At 34.9% G+C, this 25998-nt stretch overlaps 1 protein-coding gene across 6 annotated transcripts in view; it reads left to right on the plus strand.

Annotated features, from left to right (window-relative positions):
* Positions 1-25998, plus strand: part of LOC111055101 (voltage-dependent calcium channel gamma-4 subunit) — a 304396-nt gene that overhangs the window by 255319 nt on the left and 23079 nt on the right. For all 6 annotated transcript variants that reach the window (XM_039434165.1, XM_039434164.1, XM_039434166.1 and 3 more), the window contains one exon: positions 14360-14452. In XM_039434165.1, coding sequence (XP_039290099.1) covers positions 14360-14452 — 93 coding nt within the window. The remainder of the gene's footprint in view (positions 1-14359; positions 14453-25998) is intronic.

Genomic DNA, 25998 nt, shown 5'->3' on the forward strand with positions numbered 1-25998 from the left:
ATTAGCATCAGTTGATGGAGAGTGGAATGCATGTTTTCGTAGCGTATAAGTCTGTACGCACCTTCAAAGACTGTTTTGCGTGCTGCTTTTTAACTTTTTACTTTCCTTGCCCTATTACCATAGGTAAGGAAAGTATTGCTTTCCAAAAAAAATTAAGGTACCCCAATTTCAAGTTTTCTATACGTTTCAAGGTCCCCTGAGCCCAAAAACATGATTTTTGGGTATTGGTCTGTGTGTGTGTATGTGTGTATGTGTGTGTGTGTGTATGTGTGTGTGTGTGTATGTGTGTGTGTGTATGTGTGTGTGTGTGTGTATGTGTGTATGTCTGTGAACACGATAACTCCATTCCTAATCAACCGATTGACTTGAAATTTTAAACTTAAGGTCCTTATACCATGGGGACCCGACAATAAGAAATTCAATAAAATTCAATTCAAGATGGCGGAAAAAATGGCGGCTAATTACTAAAAAACCATGTTTTTCACGTTTTTCTCGAAAATGGCTCTAACGATTTTCTTCAAATTTATACCATGAATAGCTATTCATAAGCCCTATCAACTGACATGAGTCTCATTTCTGGAAAAATTCCAGGAGCTCCGTAATATTATTGAGAAAAATGGCGGATAATCACTAAAAAACCATGTTTTTCACGGTTTTCTCGAAAACAGCTCTAATGATTTTCTTCAAATTTATACCATGGATAGCTATTTACAAGCCCTATCAACTGACATGAGCCTCATTTCTAGGAAAATTGCAGGAGCTGCGTAATATTCTCGAGAAAAATGGCGAATAATTACTGAAAAACCATGTTTTTCACGATTTTCTCAAAATTTACTCGACTGATTTATTTAAAATTCATACTCTGTATAGTTATTTATCAGCTCCATCAACTGGCATGAGTCTCCTTTCTGGGAAACTAATGGGGGGGTTCACCCCATCCTTCAGAAATGGACTTTGTAACCTCCTTCTCGTGCATGTGGTAGGTAGGTAGAGCAGTCTATAAAAATAACACATAGTCGAGATATTTCATCTGTAGAACAGCTGTTTTGACGATTTTTAAAAAATCATCGGATTTCACAATTTACACAAAGGAAAAAGTACTCTGAAAACTATTATATACACACATATACAGTAGTCTGATCGTAGTTTCAAATAATTATGTTGCCGCCAATCGTCATTATGTTATTTCTCTAAATTATTGTCGTTTAAGAATGAGGCTCCCAGTTTAATGAGCAAGGAAAGTTGTGTGAGTGTACCACACCAGATTTTTGATTATGCTGCTTCCAATTAGCATTCATGTGGCATTTTCCTGCTCGAATTACTTTACCTTTACCGGCTCATAGTTCTATAACAGAGAAAATATAGCTTACCTCAGGAAAATGAGAAACTTTTAATGAGAGAACAATTATTACTTCGTATGTTATCATAATACCATTCTGACAATTTGATATGTCCATAAAGCATTGAAAGCACAAGTTCCGAGTTGGAAATTAGGAAATTGATATTGCATATGTCAATAACAGACACTGAAGGAGGAAGAATGTGGAACTCGAGCTGTAAAGACAGACTTGCGAACTTCCAGATGATGGAACAAGACCAACTTAATTAATGCCATCAACAAGGTGAAAGTGCTGATGCTCTGAAAGGTTTCTTCCATATAGTGTGCGAAATGATATCAAACTTCGGGAACGTATTCGAGTTATGTCCTTTTCAGTAGTAACAAGAATTATTTATATCACTTACCGAGAGAGTGGTCTCCTCTCGCCAAGTTGGAATTTCCAAGTCTGCCGCTGGAGATAGGACAAACTTGGTGAGGTGCGCTTCCTCTTGACACCATCAAAACTGTACAACTTGATGTCTGCTATCTCCTAATAAGTGGAGTGAGAAATTTGCTACACGGAATGTCCCACTTGATAGCTGCAAACTTTGGTGATGTTCATTGATTTTAAGTTGAAAGATTCGCAACTATGCAATTCAGTGAAGCATCCTCAATCACAGTCAGCAATTGGCACTTCGCATAGTAAACAGTCGCTTAATTTTAGTTAATGGAGAGGAGAAAACTCAAAATACAGTGTTAAAGTATTTTAAATTGCTTACAATATCCTAATATTTGTACTGAAAAACACAGGCAATAACCTGTGGAATATATGTGACGAGGTTTTGGTTGTGAATGTCATAGAGCGTGATTCTCTTGATATTATTCACGATGGTAAATAATTATTAGCGCTATCAATGATTATCTTCTATGATATAATAAAAGGGAAGCTTCGGCATTCAAATGTAGGGGATAGGAAATTCACGAATGACGCATCATCACGTCTGAAATACTGGACTGATTAACTTGAAATTTTTTCTCAATTCATCGAGTATGGTTATAGGCCTATTCCAAACCCTCCAAGATTTCAGTACGACGAGTTTTCAGTTTTTTCAAGTTTCCAATTGAGCCCATGCGGAGCACGGGTTACCTACTAGTCCAAGAAAATCTCAACATAAACAAGAGATTTCGATACGAGTATGAATTCCATAGATGTTGCTTTTCACAACGAAACACTAAATAATAACTTTGTTGTAGTTTAGGCACTGTGTTACTTGTAAATATTTAAAGAAACACTTAATTTTCTTGAAGTATTGAGGAATGCATTCCACTCCTGAGGAGGAGAGCTTCATCAGCAGGCTGAAGAGAAAGTGTTTTTCTTATCAAATGAAAAAGACTAAGAAATTGTCAAAAAACCGCAGATTTATTGATACCTAGAAAGACCGGTTTCGGTTATTACACCATTGTCAATCTCTGATAAACTCATCTGGGTTTATCAGAAAACCAGTTTATGAGTAACCAGATCTGACTATATCAAATCAAATGAGACTTTTAGACTATTGGGCTTATTGAATGAAAAAGACTAAGAAATTGTCAAAAGACCACAGATTTATTGATACTTAGAAAGACCTGTTTCGATTATTACACCATTGTCAATCTCTGATAAACTCGTCTGAGTTTATCAGAAAACCAGTTTATGAGTAACCAGATGATAACCAGATGAGTAAACCAGTTTATCAGAGATTGACAATGGTGTAAAAACCGAAACCGGTCTTTCTAAGTATCAATAAATCTGCGATTTTTTGACAATTTCTTAGTCTTTTTCATTTAATAAGAATAATTACCACAATATCAACTTCTCAACTACACAAAAAGTGAAAGTTTTTTTGAAATATTTACAAGTAATACAGTGCCTAAACTAAAACAAAGATATTTTTGTTGTTGTGGAGGTAACAAGAACTCATTAAGAATGTTAAGGTTGAGTGGTAGAGAGGACTTGAAAGTCCTAACTTCGCCAAATAAATAATGTTTTCATTTCATTTCAATCCCACTAGAATTCCACTTACAATTGAATGAGTAAAATGCTGGTATGAGGAAATAGAGTACAATGAGTTTCTTCTCTGCCCACAACTCTATAAGATGTTTATTAGAATGGTATCATGCTCACGATCATAGAATATGAGAGAAAATCATTGATCATGATGACTTCATCCATGTCACCGTTTTCCATGTTTCTCTCACTCATCTCCCCCAATTTGAGTTTCTTTCTCTGATTAATAGAAATGAAATATTCAGCGAACACACATAACCTGAACGATTTCATCGTCTATTGCTTGCATCTGAGAATAATATTCAGGAGCAAGAAAAAATTCTATCGTTGCGAATGAATAGGATGGAGTGGAATCGAAGTGCTACCAACAATACAGAATCACACGGCTTCATTTCGCTGAGAAGCCGATCGTCCAATAGGAAACGATAAGGCCAGCCGGATCCGGATTGGGTGCTTGAGAACGTTCTTGCCGTTCACATTTAAAATTCAAATATCACAAAAGGCCAGAATAGAATTGATCCGTGCTCAATGGAGGAAAAAACGCGCAAATGTAGGCAAATGGTTAGTGCCCAACATCAACTCTACTCTTTCTATCACGAGCTACTTATTGAGAAATTGGGACTAGCTCATGATTTTATTGATGTTCTATTGCAAACGATAGTAGTTGAGTAGAACTTTAATAGAGGAGAACCAATGTACCTAGATAATATCATTAAAACTCTGTACGGTATATATTGTAAAAATGGTGAATAAATTGATTTGATTGATTGATACATTCTAGGTACCTTGAGATGAATCATTCAACTTGAGATTTTGGTAGAGCTCATCCACTTTACTTTGGAAACTTACATTAGAAACGGAAATTTTCGGAAACTGAGTTTCCTTCAAAAAAAAACTGTAGGCTACCCACTCACTGCTCGGTTGAGGAAGGAAACTCAGTTTCCGAAAATTTCCGTTTCTAATGTAAGTTTCTAAGTGTTTTCAATCTATTTATGTCTTGTGTCTCCTGTTTTAATTTATATTACAAAATTTAATGTGAATCATATGATGATTAATTATTGATTAAAATATTCCGTTATCTATCATTGATAATCCATTGAATCATTTGTTACATGATTCAATTTATTTTGTTACATGAAGCTATGATTTATTGACTGAATAATTCAGTTTGAACTTTGTAGAAACTAATAGTTCTAATTTATCGACTCTATAGTTTTGTTTGAAAATTGCAATAATTAATTATTTGAATTCATCGACTCAATAATTTAGTTTGAAAATTGTAGAAATATTTATGATTCCAATTTTCCAAATAGATTTTTCACAATATTAATAATGTTTCATGGGAAATGTTAGTAAGTGGATCTTTGATAAATAAAAAGGACTATTGATAGAGAATTCCATGGTGGAGTCCACGTTCTAATGGCAATGGAAAAACGTAGGAGAAGAGCGTTACCGATTCTCTACCTTCTCACTGCCTTCTTTATGGGAGATAGCTGATACCGCTATCTGATATAATATTAACTGTTAACATTTGTTAAAAATAATAACCAATTATACTTTATTCGTCAAGAAATTTTAATACATTTTAATAATAACTATAATACATTGGATAATAATACATTTTCATGATCAAGGTTGAATATTCTGTTTATATATTACATTTCTACATTGTTAATAATGATCTGGCAACGTTGCGGAGCTAGAAATCGATAGTGTTATCTGCTTTTTCGAATGATAGACATGAATATTCAAATGCTGCCTTGGGAACGCGACTAGGTGCCCCCCCCCCCCGACTACTTGTCCCCTTTTAAAACCGGTTTTAAGTGGACAAGTAGACGTGAGCCATACCCGTCTACTTGTCTCCTTTCTGTGGTGGTCACAACTAGTCGGGGAGACACCCTGACGCGAGGGTGCGAGGTGTCAAGTTGTCGTTTACGGTCATGACTAGTTGGCACCTCCGGTCTAGTAGGTGTCAAGTAGTCGGGGTAACAACTTGACGGCAATGGTATATTTTTACCAGGGTACAAGTAGTCGCCTATGGCCAAGATGACCAGCTGTCAGGTAGTCGGGGTGACAACTAGACGGCGACCCGCTGCCTTCATAACGTGGACCTAACTATGGCTGAGCAATCATTACTGATGATGTGAAGCTATATTATTAATAGATTCTTAGCTTGAACTTTGTTTAAATTTATGATTGTCATACAACTTTCACTCATAACTAATCCAGACTCATGTTATATGAGTTTTGAAATTCCGTAATTACAATTTAAGATGAATTTCTGCTTGTCCCGTATTTAATATTATACCATTCACCTTAATTTCCAGTGAAATTGTCACGGAATGAATAATTATTATTGTATTACGATACATCAATATCAACGATTTCCTTAATATTCTACTTATTCGTTCCAAATACGCTTTCTAGTCAAATATCAGTTGGCCTATACTCTTCATTTTTCTATTTCCCGTTCAAGAATAATTGTTTTCATTCATCAAATTGATTGAATTACTTCAATTCACTGTATAGGTACTCACATTAAGTGCAAACTCTCAAAACACTGAAAGTATACAATACCCAGAGATAACAGAAATAATCTTTAAATATTATAATTAAATGAATATTTCTTCACTTCATGCAATAACTTACGTGGATCAGTATCTTCGTAACGCAATAATGGAAGAGATAACATTATGAAGACTTGGAGAACAAGGTTGAAAACATTATGATGAGGAGTAGAATGAGTGAAAGTGTCCTCTACGAATGAAGAGAAGGATGAAGTGAAAGAGGATGAGGTGGATGAAGTGAAAGAGGATGAGGTGGCTGAAGTGAAAGAGGATGAGGAGGAAGTATTGAAGTGAAAGGATTAGAAATTAAATATTCCGAGGAAGCAATGGAAACGTACGTGAGCTAAATTCTATGAACGCCTGCCGCCTGCTGGCTGCAATATCAGCACAAACACGACTGTTGTTCCTCTGGCGAAGGACTTTCTGCAACTAGCTCCTACTTACGACCTTTTCCACGCCTTTCCTCCAAGGAATTGTCCCCCAGAGCTGTGCTCTGCGACCATTCGTCTCCGAAAATATATGAGTCGCTTTCCTCTATCTCACACTAGTATCCTTTATCCATCTAAAACTCACTCATTTCCTTGTGATAGAACTTTTGTATCTCTAACTTGAGCCAACAATATAACTGAATTTGTTCTAGTTTTGAGTTGAAACAATATTTCCATCCTTAATTTCATAGATATTCTCATAGATATTTCATACAATTCTCATAGAATCTTCATACAATTTCATAGATACTTGGTCAAAGATCAATGTAGCTCTTAAGCCAGTTACACACACATTCGTGTTCGCCATCTTTATGTATTCTATCAGATTAAACGGAACTTGACAAACATCATCTGTTCAATCTGATAGAATTCACAAGGACGGCAAAAAATCGTTCGTCCAAAAATCGATGTGTGTGTAACTGACTTTATTCTTAACTCCATTTTCAACTGCTCACTTATGAATGAAACTGTTATTCTAATCTTTATTCTCAACATTCTCAACATCCCACTTTTAATCATTATCCTACTCCCTGATAGTCAAGCTAGAGTTTCTGATATACTGCTCGGGCGAGATCATATTGGGCGTTTTTCAGGCGCCAACCCAATCAGCCGATCGGAGAGCTTCCAGCCCTGCCGACACTGGAAATGCGTCCTAAAAACGCCTGGAAAAGAGTTCAACATAGTCTTATCCTCACTCAGATTGAATAAAATCTAGCAATTGCTGAAGTAGCTAGACTACTTGTCTGAAGTAGCAACTGCTAGAATTCGTTTGGCGTAGTATTATAGGTGGATCAAGAAATTCCCATAAAATATCTTTAACAATGTTATCAACTGAACAAAAAAATTTCAATGCTGTTCTATTTGACGGAATAATCTATATGAATACTTATTGAAATTCTATATTTGGCTGACGGAAGCCACCTATCGTTAGTGGGATGAATTCCATTCTGCAATACATGGAAGTGAGTTCAATTTCAGTGAGTTTGAAAACCAAATTTCAATTCAATCTAACACATTCATGTCCTGGAATGTAATAGAATGGGAAAATCTACTCCAGAAAATGAAAATATAGAGTAATTGGCTCTTGTCACGTTATTTTTTATAATTAAATAACGATTAGCCTCCTGCTTGGCATCAATCGGTAGAGCATGAGAATTATTTCAATAATTATAAAATCTGATCGTGGGTTTACTAGGATACAATCTCATAAAAATCTTCATAGGCCCAGATATGAGCTTTCACAATAATACTGATAATTTATAATATATATATAAAACTTATATCCTATAGTATTGAGGAATAAAATGAATCGTACACCATAAAAATTTGATACATATATTAACAAATATCTCAAAAAATAAGTCAAAACAAAAATATATAGAGCGACAGGAATAGATGATATAACAAGAAACGAAATCAATAAAATATCACAGGTTAATATTATTCTTTAAGTTCTATAGCACGAAATGCTACCATGTGCTTCCATTTTTATGATCATATGCATTTATTTGCATGTGGCTTCGATATCAACTTGCTGATACTTGTCGACTTGGACGATCCTATTCAGAATCTAAATTTCTTAAATCAGCATGACAAATAGACAAACTAATAATCGAAATATATATTAAATTCTTTGGTTCCCAATAGATTTCTTTATAATAAATATTTTTTATATCTCAGGGTGCGAGATTCGGCACCTGACGGAATAGATAGATCAATTCATCTAGTGAATTAGGGCTACATCATATTATCGCAAATTATATTGCAGAAATTAATGATCATATGAATATTGTATTAACAGCCTAGAACTTAGTATTCTTTGATTGATGGATCTTTTGATATATGGATTGATTCGTTACTATCTAATAAAATACCTTTTATACTATTTTTACTTGCGCAAGTATTTTTACCAAATTCTTAATTTATAAAAACCCTTTCGACGAGCTAGCTTTGATTCTTATTTCATTTCGAAGCACTGAGGGCGCCCTATCACTATTTCGAATATTTTTCACTCACGTGCTGGAATTTTCTATGAGCTGCTGATGTCAATCCAAACTCCTGGTGGTCCTGGATTATTTGTAGCCGGAGTCATCTCTTCCAAGGGGTTAAAAAATTATTTGAAAATGACTTCTGCTTTACATTAGCATCACAAAGTCTTATGAAAAAATTTAGAAATTCGATTTAACTTTAAGCTATCAAAGGTATAGTAAGATATTACGCTCTATAATTTTTGGTGACATCTCATGGTGGTCGTTGGCAGGCAAGTGTCGAAGTTCTCTTTTCTAATTTACAATTTTCATTTCCGATTTCCAAATTTACATAAAATTTAAATAATCTTTTCCTCCGCCATTCATGGCTCAAATAGACCGTATCAAACTATTAAATTATTACTTATGTTACATCTTTAATCATTTATTTGCCTTTGGGCCGTATCCAAAACATTAACTGCACAATAATAATTCATAAATTCTTATCATTTGTAGAAATATATACAAATATATTTGAATCGGCTCACTATTGCCGCCTATCAATTGCCACCATTCGATTGGTGCATGCAAATTATTATAGTATTCATGCGCCTAGGAACCTCCTACTTCCTTAATACATTTAATTATTTTTGTTTGGGTTTTTTAATATGCTTTTTACATGCAAAGTAATTTTATAAAGGTTATAGATTGATTCTTATATTACAACAATTAGCGTGTAACCTTTGGTCCCTCAAGTTGAATACTGTTTCGCTACAATAAGTTTCTGCCAAGGTGTTTGGTCAGATTCTACGTTATGCGACTCGGTCGATCATTAGGTCGCCGATCAGTAGATGTTTTACGCCTAACCTCAAATTTTCAATATTTTATATGATATTATACAGATAGCAAAAATTATTTTCATTCCTATTCGGCTGTTGTACAATTTGGCCATGATGCCTGATATTATCTAATCTTTAACGTTATCATCTTTGGCGATATTAGCCTATTATTTCACTTAGACCTATAAATTTCTTCAAATAGGAATTTTTATTTATCCATTCGGATTTTGAACGTTACACTCTTTATCCGTTTTATTCTCATCACTTGAGGGATGGATTGAGGAGACATAAAGTTAATAAAAATAACAGTGGAGTTGTCTAACAGTGATTTGAGATGCAGCTGAACTGTTACATAAAATGGTAACAGCACCAAAATACAAGTTGGATCTACAATAGAAATCTCTTATGAAATTTGGCTGCTGTTGCATTTACAAGTCATGATAAAGCTTATCAGTACTTGTTGCGTTAAATGGTGAGTACTTGTTGTTATATAAAATGGTAAAAAAACCAAAATACAATTTGGATCTACAATTGAAATCTCTTATGAAATTCAGCTGCTGTTGCACTTACAAGTCATGATAAAGCTAATCAGTACTTGTTGTGTAGCACGTTGCTAGTGCACTGGAATTGGTTCTCGGTAATGGGGAGAGTATGATTTTATCTATGTAAATGAAAAAAGAGAATATTCAAATGCTATTCCACTGGAACTCTGCATACATAGTGTTTCACTCAAAAAGCAGTGGCACTAGGTGGAGTTGTGGTATCAGCGAAGAGCTGTGCGCAAAACCAGAACAGAAGCAAGAAGGAGAGATAGCGAGAGAGAGGTCTGAAGAAAGATAGCTAAAGTGGTTTAGACGCGTGGTTAGAATGCAAAGTGTGGGTGTGCGAGCAGATAGAGAGAGATAGGGTGGGAGAGAGAGAGAGAGAGTGAGTGGGGGTGGAGATAATGGATAAGAATAAACTAAGAGAGTCAGATAACAGGCGGAAGAAAAGGAAAACCACTGGGTAAAAAGGAAAACCAATAAGAATTGTGGAGAGCACGGACTCGATAATCAGTATTGTAGACCAAAGAGAAAGAAGATAAAAGCTTGGGATAAGGAGTAGAAGATGGAAGAGGAAGAGAGAGGGGAGAGAGAGTGTGGGGAGACGATGGATGAGATCAAACTAAGAGAGAAAGATAACAGGCGGAAAAAAAGGAAAACCACTGGGTAGAAAGGAAAACCAAGAAGAACGGTGGAGAGAACAGACTCGATAATCTGTATTATAGACCAAAGAAAAAGAAGATAAAAGCTTGGGATGAGGAGTGAAAGATGAAAGAGGAAGAGAGAGTGGAGAGAGAGTGGGGAAAACGATGGATAAGATCAAACTAAGAGAGAAAAATAACAGGCGGAAGAAAAGGGAAACCACTGGGTAAAAAGGAAAACCAAGAAGAACGGTAGAGAGCACAGTAGCAGTTTTGAAATAAGTCAATGTGCATAACTGGCTAGGCTTATGATATCGTTGATAAGAGAGTCATTTCAACAAAGTTTTCCCATAAAAATATTATGATAGATCAGTGTTGGGGTACTTGAAAGTTGAGTTATGATAGATGTAGATCATTGCTGTTCCCTGTAGTTATGAATGAGTCTTGTCGGAATATGAGTAACTCTTTTGAATCTCCAGATAATGGAGTTTGGAAAAGTTTTTTAGTACTGTGATAACGAAATTCTGTATTTGAGGAATAATGAATCTTGGACAACATTTTTATTGGATCTGAATTTGATGGATATTCCAGTGCACTGTTTATTCAATGATTTATAACTTTTTCATCGTCTCCATGGTAGAAAAAATTTCTTTAAATTGTCAAAGTGTACTGGGATAAGCTTTCTGTGATGTTGTGAAGGTAATGTCGTGGTAGATTTGTCAGATTGCTTTGATATTGTCAGAAAAACCAATTTAATGAGACAATTTGAGATACTAGCTTCGGTTGTAACAGTATTATTGATCTCTAGTAGACTGAGTGCCGGTTGAATTTTGATCGTGATTAGTTTCACGAGAACCAATCAGAGAAGCGGTCTTTTTAAAAGAGCCTTCTCTGAATGGTTCTCGTGAAATTAATCACGGTTAAAATTCAACCGGCTTTTGTGGAACTGGGCCTCTGAAAGATTGAATATTGAACAGAGGAATAAAGTAATGTGTCCCACGTAGTAGGAAAGCAATAATAAGCCATGAGAATCATCAAACAACAAATAAAGAAAAATATAGGAACTAACAAGGCCAATAGATGACAGGATAAATAATGGGAAATTATTCATCTTGGAAACTTGTAAACATGAAAATACAAAAACTACGGAAGAAAATGAAGGTAGGAAATTGATTTGGAGGGAGAATCTCATGACCATATTAGGAATACTGGAGCTTGTCTAGTCTCGGCCAATAGCAGTGGAGCTCAACCTTCATTGGTCCACAGCTAATGACCAATCGTAGGGCTCCTCCCATACTATACTATTCTGCTGCTCAATGTTTAGGCTTTCGATTTTCTAGATATTTCTAATAGTCCTAAAACCAAAAATAGTATCTCAAATTGTTTAAATACATGTAAATTAGTGGCTTTTACAATATTAGATCGTTTTCATTCTACTGTATGGAATGATTATCATTGATTTTTATTGGAAGTTTATCGATTATCAATGACTGGGAATCAAATTTTATCTATCACCTAATCAGAGTCTAATGCCCCGTTCCAACAACCTTGATCAAATATAAGTTTGCAAGTGAAGCTTGAAAATTAATAAGTGTGACAGAAAAACGTAGAATAATTATACTTGATATTATTCAGACATTGTATGATGAAGTAATGAACATCTGCCTGAAAGCTACATCGAATTCCAAACCGAGATGCAAATGTACCAGCATATTACTAAACAATTACCGATGATTTGGAACTCCAATTTAGAGCTTGTTTTTTCGAACAAAATCAATTTCGGAACCAAGCTTCTGAAAATTCAATGGTTGGGGCAGTCTGTCAAAAATATTGGACGATTCTACCGTGACACTTTTAATGTGTACTTTACAAATTCCACTTGACGTTAATGAACGTATATACGAATAAAATCGATAGCTCCGAATTTTGAATGGCAGTGCTTGGGCGTCTATAATCAAGGAATTTATCCTGGTCAGTTGAATTTATAATGCATAGTAGAAATTCTTCTGGTTTCAATGAGAAATATATAACTGCATCCGAGATTCCAATTCAAATTCAGTACGCGAATCATTCATTATGAATTGTTATAAAATTTATATACTTGAAAAAATAAATTTGATTTACTGAGCTTCAGTATCAGCTCATCTCAGTGCTTTTACACCGTTTTTATGACTCGCTATATTCTTTCTGTCACAATTAAGGATTAACTCACTTCATGATTTCTAAAGTGAAAAGTTATATATTGAGGTGCGTACAGACTTATGCGCCACGAACACACGCATTTTACTTTTCATCTGCTGATTATATATGCTTATCCTATTATATTAAGCGAGCAATTTCTGTATATCTGTTTATATTTTTATATCTGGTTATTTTTAAATCTGATTATATGGTTATTTATGTTCAACGATCTCGAAAACGACGCTAACGATTTTCACGAAATTTGGAACATAGTAGGTTTATGATATAAAAATTCGATTGCACTAGGTCTCATCCTTGAAAAAACTCGCTGAATGACATTAAAATGATAATTCATCCTTGGCTGAAACAGCTGAGACTTTTGTCGTCTGTTGATAGTAAAAAGTGAGCGATCGAGTGATTATGTGAAAAATCAAAATATCGCATCCCCAAAATTCATAAGCTGACTTATATCCAGCTGTAAAATATAAACACAATCATTTTAGAGAATTGTGTTCTGTTTATCAATAAATAAAAATAACGAGCGAAGCACGGTGCCCCGATATTTATATCCGTATCTGTACAGAAACAGAGAGATACATATATAATAATAGAATCAGCTGATGAAAATTGGAATGCGCATGCTCGTGGCACGTAAGTCTATACGAACCTTTATAATTGAAGGTTCTGCAATGAAAATATAAATGCCCAGTATAAAGGTGATGTAGATAGAGTTTCTTGATACAGACTCCAGTACAATATGCAATAAAGGATTTCATCACGAAGTTTAAGGATTGGTTGGTCGGTCAAAGCTGGTCTTCATGACGTAATGCTATTTGAAGACGACTTAGGCAATCTAGCAGGCTATAATAGCCTTCTCGGTCTGTATATGAGGCTATCAACGACTATACGAGCTTCCATACCATTAACTCACTTCCGTTCCACCTATCATTGATACAATAAACCTATTCTCCAATATAGCAGGGGCGTGAGAATAGAAAATAATTATTATTGACAAGAAATTGGATGTATGCGGAAGGGAAAAATGTTATTTCAGGAGTATAGCAATCATAATTATGGAATCGGAGTATTATATGAACTTGGAAAAGGTTAGCCCAATTGTTATGAGTCAAAGTTCAACTTATTCAATAAAACATCACTGGCAACATTAATTTCTAACAGAATGCACACTATATTATTGTTGAATGAAAAAGACTGAGAAATTGTCAAAAACAACAGATTTATTGATACTTAAGCTGCGTACACATATACGCTCTTCCAACCCGCACCGAGCACGCTCCTCCCTCGTACCGCCCTCGTACCGCCCTCGTTCCTCCATCGAACTACAGTCGCGCCGCCCACGCACCCATCATGAACGTTACGGAAGATGTTAGATCTTCTCGCGTTCCCCGGTCGAACCATTGTTGCTCCCCGGTCGATCATCAATCGCTCTGCTGGAGTGACGTTCGGTTGCGGAGCAGAGCGAAAGTCTGTACGCACCTTTAGAAAGACCGGTTTCGGTTATTGAACTATTGTTAATCACTGATAAACTAAAACTAAATACAAGAGCAGTAGAATTTATACTAGTAGGCAAGTACTGCTATTGGTCAAGGGCATGAACGCCTGCCATTGGCCCAGCTAGACAGTCTTCTACCTCTCAACGGTGTGGCGGCTTAAGCAACAGAATCGCCATGATAACAAAATTTACTTTTGTACTGAAAGTACACAGTCTCATGATACAAAAATAATTTTCATCTGTGTTTTTTTTTCAGCTGGGGAGGATGACATGCATTGTACATTTATCGAGTACTTTCCTAAGGAGGAGTACAGTCCAGATCCGAATGACTCTACTATGGCGATACCATGTGAGTACATCACATTCCTTCAAAACCATTATAATAAAATGGAAAGAATAAATTTATATTTAAATAAATTTCAGTTATCAGTGATGATTTAGTGAAGTATTCTTATTTAATTTGGTTTTCAACTTTTCTAAATTCTAAATTCCTAGTTTATATATTATATTTTGAACTCAAAATTGGAAAAAAAACATGAAGTGTAAACATAACCTATTTTTGGACGATTTCTATCCAAATTTGGAAAAAAGGACAGTTTTGGGCTTTGAACCTGTTGTTCCTTTCCCAATCATTCATAATTGAGAATGATATTGTATGTATCAATGTATGAATAAATGAATAAATAATATCCATTATTCTTACACTAGAATAATCGAACTCTAGCTAAGGCTGGGCACACATTAGTTAGTCAAGACAAGACAAAACATGATTAGACACTTTTAGACACTTTTAATACTTCACATAGCTGCTTGTGACGCAACACACACTGATTAGTCATTGCAATTAGACATGTCTTCATAAGCAACTATGTGAAGTATTGTGACTGAACGTGTCTGATCATGTCTTGTCTTGACTAACTGGTGTGTGCCTAGCCTAAGTTGTTATCCACTATCAGTCTCAGGCCCGGTTGCACAAAAGCCGGTTAAATTTTAAACGTTGTTTATTTAACCAGAATAGGAAAGGAGTTCACTTCTCATTAGAGACTCAACTGAGCGTTCATAAACGAGTAAAGGAACAATGTGTGCTCAGAATACTGGAAAGCGTTCTAGTTACGCGATATTATGAGTTTCAGCTCGCTAGTTCGAAACTTAAGAGTATTTGCTAATGGAAAATCTTAAATTGAATATCATTATCAATCCACCAAACTATGCTATTAATTAACTGAGATTTCACTTTGATTCATTACTTTGATAACTGTGGACTTGGAAGATTACATTAGATTAGATCAGATTGATTGTTATCCAAGAAAGATTAGTTCAGATTAGATTAGAGTTCTTTATTTGTGTTTGTTACAATATTCACTGGCTTATACACTAATTTACATTAAATGACGGTAATACAAATTATCCAACGAATTTTACAGGGTATAAAAAATTAATCAATGAGAATAAAAATTTAATGCAATTAGAATAACGATAATATTATATTGTGATGTAACTCCATAAATCGGCGGTGTTTCAACAAATAATTGTCGATTCTCTGAAAAGGATAAGAAATAATAATATTCTTCCCATCAGCACACGACCGGGCTGTAGATGAAAAAGATAGGGAGAGGAAAAGAAGGAAGATATCTCAATTATTTAGAAGTTGATGGAAGTTGAAGTTTCGTAGTGGTGATGTGAAAGAAATATTATTGATATTGATTACACAATATTCAACTCTATTCAACTATCGTACTGATATTATTGGGGTTAAGAGCTACAAATATGATAACCAATACCATGAGTTTTATACATGAGGGAGGAAACTATGTGAGTGGAGAAGACAACTTAATAACACTGTTTTCTAGTTCAAGTATTTTGTTTAAAATTGCCGACTATGTTATAATAATATTATCAGCTAGAGTAGAACAATTCAAGTGGAAGTCATCATTTGATGATAGGCCTAACGCCCGATTTCACCAAGCTCGGTCAAGTCATTTGAACATGATCCACCTATTTGACCATGCTCAAATGATTTCACTAAACTTGGTGAACCAGGAAATCAGATAATAAGTTCTTGTTCAGAAATAGATGCCATACCTGTTTGTTGAACACTTGATAATAGCATAATTGGCTTAATCGAATATTTATTAAAAAAGTAATTCCATGATCAGATTTCATCTGTAAAGGTGCGTACAGATTTACGCGCCACGAACATGAGCAATTCACTTTTAATCAGCTGATGCCAAGCTTTTCATATCTGTATCTTACCGTTTCTGTAAAAATACAGATATAGTCAGCTGATTAAAAGTGAATTGCTCATGTTCGCGGCGTGTATATTTGTACGCACCTTGATATTACGATGCTGATAGAAGCCTGTCAAATTCAGCACTAAGGCAATGCTAAATTAACAGGTGTTGAAATAATAATTCTCTCTCTATAAAATTACGATTTTGATAGAAATTTTTGAACAAGGAAAGAGGTGAGGAAGGAGCTATGAAGCTATTTCCGAAGCAATAAATTCATGCATATTACAATGAATACCTGAACATAACGTGGAGTCGCAAGGTGGAATCAAGTGTGAAAGAGAAAGAGTGAAAGAGAGAGTGAGAAGTCGGTTCGACACAGCTGAAAAATCACGTCGGAGATCAACGAACAAGGCTACGTTCCACAAGTATCCGAAATCCATTTCTCAGACGTTCGGCCCTTGCAGTGAGTTTGGGGTGAGGGTTGGTAAGAGGGGTGAATAGAGTGGAAAGAGGTGTGAAGGGGGGAAGAATCCCGATGAAAGCGGCATCCGAATGAAAAATGCCAGAACAAGGAGTCGAACCCTATCCTACTATCATATACGTGCTCCTGAAGGATACGGCGACTTGCTAAATAAGCTCGATTCATCACAATGCACATTTGTCTCTGTGTTTTATATTTCAGCGATACTTCCCACCTGTATATCTGTAGTGTTCTGTTCTTATTCATGTCCTACTTCACCTGTATATCTGTAGTTTTTGTTCCTCATACACACCCTTCACCCACATACATCTGTGATGTTTTTCCCATACACACCGTATATCTGTAGTGTTCTGCTCTTACACACACCCTACATCACCTGTATATCTGTAGTGTTTTTTCCTATACACACCGTATATATGTATTGTTCTGCTCTTACACACACCCTACACAAGCTATATATCTGTAGTGTTTTTCCTATACACATTCTATATCTGCAGTTTTATGTTCTTACGCATATCCTACACAACCTGTATATCTGTAGTGTTTTTTCCTATACACACCGTATATCTGTATTGTTTTGTTCTTATGCATGGCCTGCAAATCCCTGATCGACTTCCGTTATAAGCTGGCCTTACATTGTTGGAAAGCGCCGCGCTCTTTTCGAATTTATCAATCTTTCATGGCGTATCGCAATGTACAGGGTTCGCCAAACTTGCCCTCATTTTTTCACTCTCTCTCCTCTTTCCTCCCTTGTACCCTCCTTGTTGGTTCGTATCATACACTCATTTGCTTCCTCTTTTTTTCCTTAGAAGGGCGTGTCCACTGTCACATCACTTTGCCTGTGATGTAGTGAGGTTTTTAGAGATTGTGGAGATCTTCGCTTCAGGACTAGACACACGAGTTGAGATTGATTAACTATTTTGTCAAAGTTTGAAAATGTCTTGATATTAGATTCATCTGGATTTTTTTATTTTGTTGGATGTCCATTTGATCGTTCAAGAACACGAAGTTTATTAGTGAAATTGTGTTTCTCTTCTGGCTCGAAATTTTGCAAAATTACTCAAAAATTTACAATTTGTAGAGATTTGAGTGAAATATTCTTGTTTCTAAATTAGTTTTTAAATATCAAAATTTTAAATTTTCAGTTTAGTCATGAATTTTGAAGTGGAAATTTGACTTTTTGAAGTGAAAAGTGAAATCTTCACCTCATTCTTTTTTGAAACTTTTTTGAATACAGTTTTGGACTATGCCTGTTGTCTTCTACCAATCATATTATATATATATATATATTATATATATATATATATATATTATATATATATATATATATATATAATATTATCATATATTATATATTATATATCATATATTATATATTATAATTATGATTTGTGATTGTCAATGAAATAAATAAATAAAAATACATCGAAGATTCTTTTTAAAGAAGAACAATGGTTCATCAGGATTGGACAGATTCTAAGGTATTTCTGAATTTTGCCTATTTACTGATTGATAACTCCTGTAATTAGCGATGCAAAGTCATTGAGATAATTGTCTGAATGATGATAACCATTGAACTTGAAATTCAAAACAATCGAATGAAATCAAATCAGTTTCATTTCGCCAAAACAAAAATAATCAAATTACGTGCAATTAATCTTGACCAAAAAAATTACATACAATTTCACCTGATAAAATAAGGATCCTAAAATTAAAAAAAGGAAGATTTTTATTGATAAAATAAGGAAGAACAAAATTATATGACAAACAAATTTAATGAATTTGGATAAATCCATAAATAACAGAAACATGACTGAGTTGGTTGCAAACCCGAAATCTTATCCACAAATCTACTAAAACAAGATACACTTGGAACTTATAAATGTGAGTGCCAATAACGTTAATTATCAGAATTGCTCAGATAATATTTGATCTGCTTTTATTAATCCATCCCTTTATTCAAAAATTATCTCTCTTTATACACAAACCATCACTGATAAACTTCTTTGAAGCCTGAGTGCTGATTAAACATATAACATGAAACATTAAAGTCATGAATAAACATTCCAGGAAATATTTATTCTGCGGCGTATTTGAATATTATTCCGTTCCAGGCCCAAATTCCAAGAACTGCCTTCAAAATAATTATCAGTCCGATTGTTGTTAGCCGTATCGCTTTGTGTAATTACTTTGCTGAAGACTTTTTTCGAAAGTTAGATTGAGGGGGCGATTATAATTCATGCTTTGATCCCATTGAATCGAGTGGAAGAGCTTTTCGGCGAGTGGAAAGTGTAATCAATTACGCAGTCAGACAATTTCTGCAGCCCCCTGAGCTGTCTCAACCAATACAATGGGTTTGTGGCATCCGCATCGATAGACATGGGATGAAACTCAGATCGTTGTAAACACTCTTTTCAAGGTAGAAAACTTTTCCTGCCGACTTTTCATCCTACAGTTTTCAGTTTCAAAACAACAGGCTATACTTTTATCAGTAAAAAACCTAAACTTCAGATTGATTTTTCTCAATTTGCTCTGTTTTTAATATTCTGAGATACTTCTATCTTTGATCAAAATGAATTATTCAAAACATCTTATTTGTAGAACTCTAGTACTGAAATTCATTTTATAAAGTCAGGGGCAATGATAGGACTATAGAATGGCCGAATCTCTGTTACTACTGCTTTCTATAGTAGATAGGTAGATATTTCTACCATTTATAGGAAAATCTGATGTAATATTGACTATTGCTGACTCTTGTGAATAATGATCAACTCCATCTCACATTTATTCCATTCGTGGTGAAAATATAGGCCTTTTTCCCACCATTTCATAATAAATTTTCATAATTCAGATGAAATATTTTGATATGAATGTCTCTTCATAGTCAACAAACTAGTATTTGGCAACAGTGCGAAAGTAGAGAAGGATAGAGTTATCTGCCCCAACTAATGTCAAATAAGAATACATTACATAGCATTCCAATACACATAACATTGATATAGCAAACCAATGCTAATCAGGTGATGACTTTTTACGAGAATCTCACATATCGGCCACTGACTTTGATACAATTACATAGACTCTGACTCTGATAGAAGTTCAGTGAGTTAAGGGCCCTACACACCTACGGATTTGGCTCGCGGATTTGGCCTGTGTTGGCCTGTGTCCTTGAACGACTCGGAGCAAAATCACTACACACTGGTAGTAAGCAACAAGAGCCCGGCCTGCCCTACTTTTCAAGGCTATCCTCTCCACCAAAATCTAAATCGTCCAATAATGGAGATAGAGGAATTTTGATTTCAGATTTGAATTCAGCGACCCCAATTTCTGTCCCATTTTCGAAAATACCCGAAAACAAGGGAGTTATGACTGTTTTTAATATAGCTTTCTATTATTTATCATAGTAAAAACATACTAGGTTAATAAGATAATTTTTTGCTCACAAAGGGACAGGCAAAGGTTTTTAGAAGTGTTTGAACACGTAAAAGTTCAGGGCTAAACATGAACATTTTTAAAACATTTTTTTTAAATTTCAACTCTGAAAAGATGAATCCAAAAATGAAATCATGAAATCAACTATGAATATGAAAAGAGTTGAATAAAATTAATTCAACTCTGACCATTTTCACATCCATTTCCTCCTTATTGTTATGTTATCTGTCTTTCTACACACACACACACACACTCTCTCTCTCTCTCTCTCTCTCTCTCTCTCTCTCTCTCTCTCTCTCTCTCTCTCTCTCTCTCTCTCTCTCTCACGCGCGCCTAGAGAATGTGGAAAGATTTCTCCCACATTCCCAATGTCTCGACATTGACGAACATAATCATTAATTGAAAAATAACTATAGGTCGGATGAAAATGATCCAGACACCAATAGAAAGGACACATTCTCCCCTATTTAATTTGATATAAAATTATTACACATTACGACGCCCCATGATTCTGAGAGAAGTGATATTCAAAAGATAAACAAATTTTCGCGATGTTTCCAATTTTATCATAAAAGTTAAATTTCCTTTCAATCCTCCAACCCTGTGTTAAATTCGATGTGAATGGATCAGTACAGTACAAGTAAATATTTCATATCTAACATAATTATTTGGCTATAGTCTGCAAATATCATTTCAGTGTTTTAACTTGATTGAGGAGTTCATTGTGGGCAATGACCTCAGGGATATAGAATGAAGGCAAACCTATCAAGGATGATAACTCTTAGATAAAGTACCATCTATAAACGTCAGGTTGATTCATGAAAATAATATAATAAATAGTACAATAAATTGCGAAAACAAGAAAAAATACTAAACAGTAATATCACAATATAACAGTACATGCTTCAGAAAAATAGACATTACTCATTCCTTCCGCATTCTCAGACAGTGATATGTGTATAATTTGTACTGCATAGTCCCACTCCACCTATTTTCTGTGGTGGGAGAAGCTCGGCTTCAACACGGAACAGTTCAGTTGCAAATTGACTCAACAATGTAACGCATACCGCCAGAGGTAATAGTTTTCATCAGTGGTTGCTCCTCTTAAGGTTGCAAGGTTGCACAACCCCCAACAAGTCAGGCAATAGAAAGAGATTTTCCTTTTTTAAAACGTCTTAATAACACTTCAATTCGATAGTCATTTTATTGAAAATTATTTTCTTAATTCCGACAAAATTCATACAGCAGAAAGGCAGAACAGATAGTTGAACATTTTGAATTTGCGCGGTCCGAAGAAGGAACGCATAGCATTTGCAACCCCCGATGACGCGTCGCTTATATCGTTATATGGGAGAATAACATTGGAAGCCTAAAGTGCTGGCAAACCAATTGGCCAGATGGCTTTTTGAGGATGGCATGGTTGCAGCGTTCCTACAACCATTTTCATTAGCTCCTACAGTCATTCTATAGAAACTAACGATACGATACCAACAATATCGATCTATGAAGACTGCCTTTGTATCGATAGTCGATAGTATCACACTAAAGACGACAGACCACATTGAAAAGTTTTGTTTGTTTCGATTTGAGGATTGTATAAGTGATGTGTAATAAGCGAGGATAATATGTAAGTGATCGTGTAATAAACAAAAGCTATATTTACTATATTTAAAATTCATCGGATGATTTATTTAGTGTAATAGCAAATAAGAATGAAATTGAACTTGGGAAGTTTGGAAGACCTCCAAATCTTGAAAATTCCACACAAGCTGTAAAATTGGGATTGCGTGAGCGCGTAAGTACAAGCGGCAGTTGAAGAATATATAAATTATTGTATTTTCAGGCTAATAATTGAGACTGATAAATATAAAGCAGTTTCGGGTTTTCTGTTTCTATTGTATTGTTTGAATCTTGTATGTAACTTATTCATTTTCCTATTATCTCTATACAGTGACCTGGAATTATGTTGAGAGAAAAAAAATAATATACGGTAATTCAAGTTCTATGTAATGATGATTCAATAATCCCTATTTATTGCTTTCTTATTTACCATGTAAGTTAGGATTGATATCTGCAACCTCCAAACTATATTTACACCAGCCGCCACTGGTTTTCATTCGGTCCTCCGTTACCAATTGTTATTCTTTTCAACATTTAGAAGACCTTTCAGGCCTCCTAACAGTAAAATATTACGATATTTTTGGCGTGACTCGAATAAGAAAAGCCTTGCGTTCCAGCCACGAGCTCTATGGATTTGAATCACCTATTTATTTATTTATATTTTTCACAAAGAAGCACTGATTGGGGGGAAAAAACTAACGATACTCCTTTTATTATTTCTCTCCTAAATTTAGATAACATTTTAAAAGTCCAAAATAGGGTTATGATTTCACTTTACTAAGATTTAGTCCATTTTCACTCAAGAACAACGAAAACTAAGATTTTTAAATTTTGACTGGTGAAAACAGAATAAAAAACAAAAATTTGACACTCGAATCACCATTAATTGGGAAATTGTTGAGTAATTCTACAAAATTTAGAACCAGAAAAAACACAACACACTATTCAGCACACCTGATTTGATTTATCTATTGTGCTATCACATAGTAGCAGCCTGATAGCCTTAGTAGCCACCTACTTCTAAATACGTTTTAGTAGTGATGTAATTATTGAAAAAGTATTAGGTTGAACTTAATATTGACCGAAACAAAATGAATGGATCGAATCGGCCATCGGTAGTGGAGTTGAACAAGTAACAAAAATGCCGAGATATGACAATAAAATAGGAGAATCCAGCCGTTTCGGCTAACGCAGCCGGAAATTGAGGTCTTTGTTAGCGCGCGCTGTCAAAACAAGTGATAAATTCGGCGATCCTCTGCTCTCATTTCGGATGCGCACATCGATAGCTCTGTCAAATAAAAAGCAGCGATATGGATTTTTTGCAGTTGCACTTGAATAACACACAGAGCCAGTTTGCATCTCAATAAGAGCGGAACTCGAGTAGAAGCGGTGGACTTTTTTGAATGGCCACCCGCTTTGTTGGACGGCGCCGGTTTTCCAGTCATTTTACGCCGCGCCAAAGCGGTTCCATTCATCCGCGGATGCGTTCAGCTACCGCTTTACAACAATATTTCTAGCGACATACTTTTTGATCAGTACTCACTTTTAGGAAGGTCATTATAGAAAAATCGTTGTACTATTTCATCAGTAATTGTTTCAAAGATCGAAATAAATGAGATATTGCATCTGTTCAAATAGCTTAACAGTCCAGTCAATATAGACATAAAAAGGGGGTGTGTTTGCAATATATATTGTAGTTCTGATTTTTTTATATACTATTTGGATACATGGGAGAAGCTCAGAACAAATCTCTTCATGCAAAATTCCCTTGTGCTACATACATAGTGGCCCAGAAACCTCGTATTTTCGGTTCATTCGGGATTCCAGGTACACCTGTCAACAATGCCTCTTTGAAGAAAAAATCATTTATTTTGATGAATTTTAGTTTTTGATCAACAATATATGTTACCATTTAGATGTATAATTCAAAGTACCTCTGAGCGTATTTTTGTGCTCTACAATCTGAGATCAGGTAGAACGCTCTATTTCATATAGATTTCCAGGTACACCCGACAACAATGCTCCTTGTATTGTGAAAAACACCTAATTTTTAGCTTCAACCATCATCATCAACTACATTGTCGTCACATTGATATTTCGCACAATGATATAAGTTCATTAGATTATGTTCTATGAGAAGCATAGATCTTATCATTGTGACAATTTAGTTGGTGATGATGGTTGAAGCTAAATATCAGGTGTTTTTCACAATACAAGGAGCATTGTTGTCAGGTGTACCTGGAAATCTATATGAAAAAGAGCGCTCTACCTGATCTCAGATTGTAGAGCACAAAAATACGCTCAGAGAGACTTGAAATTATACATCTAAATGGTAACATAATATTGTTGATCAAAAACTAAAATCCATCAAAATTGATTTTTTCTTCAAATTTCACTCATTTTTGAGAAATCATAACTCATAAATCATAAGAGTTCCGAACGATCTCATTTTATTTAGTAGTTTTTAATCTGGAAAAAATGCAAGAACAAATTTTTCTGTCTGATTTGCCGGAAATAACTGAAAACTGGAAAATGAACCGAAAATACGAGGTTTTTGGGCCACTCTGTATCTAGCACAAGGAAATTTTGCATGAAGAAATTGGTTCTAGACTTCTCTCATGTATCCAAATAATATATAGAAAAATCAGAGCTACAATATAATATATTGCAAGCGCCAACATATAGCTACAATATAATATTATTGAAGATTTGGATTTTCGTCATCAGTAATTAATTAATTTGTCTTGGAACTGAAGACAGTTTTTCTTGATACAGTAGTATGAATACTGTAAATTCCCTACAATAAACTTAGGTTGCTCTTAGTTCCTAATAAGTAGTATTGATTAGCCTACAATGTGTTCTATCGACACATTTCTTGATCAGTACCAGTTTTTGAATAATAATATTTTTTTTTTTCCTTTTTCCTTCGTCCTGGTACCCCCAGAAGAAGGGAGTTTATTATAGAAAATATAACAAACAAAAATTTAAAATACACTTATAAAAAGAAATCTCACAAACAAAACAAATGAAGAATAATAAAAAAAGCAAGAATGACAGAAGATAAGAAAAATTCCTCTTCAGTGGAAAATTTCAAAAATTATAAACCAGACGAAATATAAATTCTCCAAAACCTTCTGATAATAATAATAATAATAATAATCCTTCCTTCCTTTCCTTTTTCCTTCGTCCTGGTACCCCCAGAAGAAGGGAGTTTATTATAGAAAATATAACAAACAAAAATGAAAAATACACTTATAAAAAGAAATCTTACAAACAAAACAAATGAAGAATAATAAAAAAAGCAAGAATGACAAAAGATAAGAAGATTCCCTTTCAGTAGAACATTTCAAATATTATAAACCAGACGAATTATAAATTCTAAATAATAATAATAATAATACTGAGGGTGATGTCCACATAAGCTCTTAGGCTTGTGCGTGGGAGAATGATGACGAGAGATGACGACTACTTTTTAGGTGGTCGGGACCGACGGCTTATCGTCTCCTCCGAAAGACGGGATAATCGGTTGTTAATCACAATTTTATCCTACGACGACGATTGTATTGATGTTGTTGATTGTGTTGATAACGATCCAGATATAGACCATACAATCGGACAGGGTGAACGCTCTATAACAGGGAAATACTATAGCTTCACCTACTGGATATCCATCGGGCAGTAATTATCGCTGGGCTAGCAGGTCATAGCATAGGTGCATTCTATAGTGGTTAGAGCCGGAAATTGACCCTAAATCACGGTCTGATTGCTGACACCTTTGATCACTATGACATGGCAATGACTTTCCCTCCTCATCATTCTCCTCCTATTCTACTCCTCCTCCCTCCTCTTCCTCTCCATATTACTACTACTTCTTCTTCTTCTTCTTCTTCATCCTCGTTCATCATCACCTTCATGCTTCACCTCATTCTTCTTCTAATCCTCTCCCTCATGATTTTCCTCCATTCACTTCTTATCTTACCTGTCCTCTCTTTCTCTTCCTAATCCTCCTTTTACTTCACATAATCCTTCTCATCTCAGCTACTCATTCTCCTTGATTTCCTTCCTTTCCACGTTCTCCTCTTCTAAATCAAACTTCATTTTCTCCTTCTGTATATAATATTTTATTTTCTC

This window comes from Nilaparvata lugens, chromosome 8, assembly GCF_014356525.2.
Source record: "Nilaparvata lugens isolate BPH chromosome 8, ASM1435652v1, whole genome shotgun sequence".
Taxonomy (NCBI): Eukaryota; Metazoa; Arthropoda; class Insecta; order Hemiptera; family Delphacidae; genus Nilaparvata; species Nilaparvata lugens.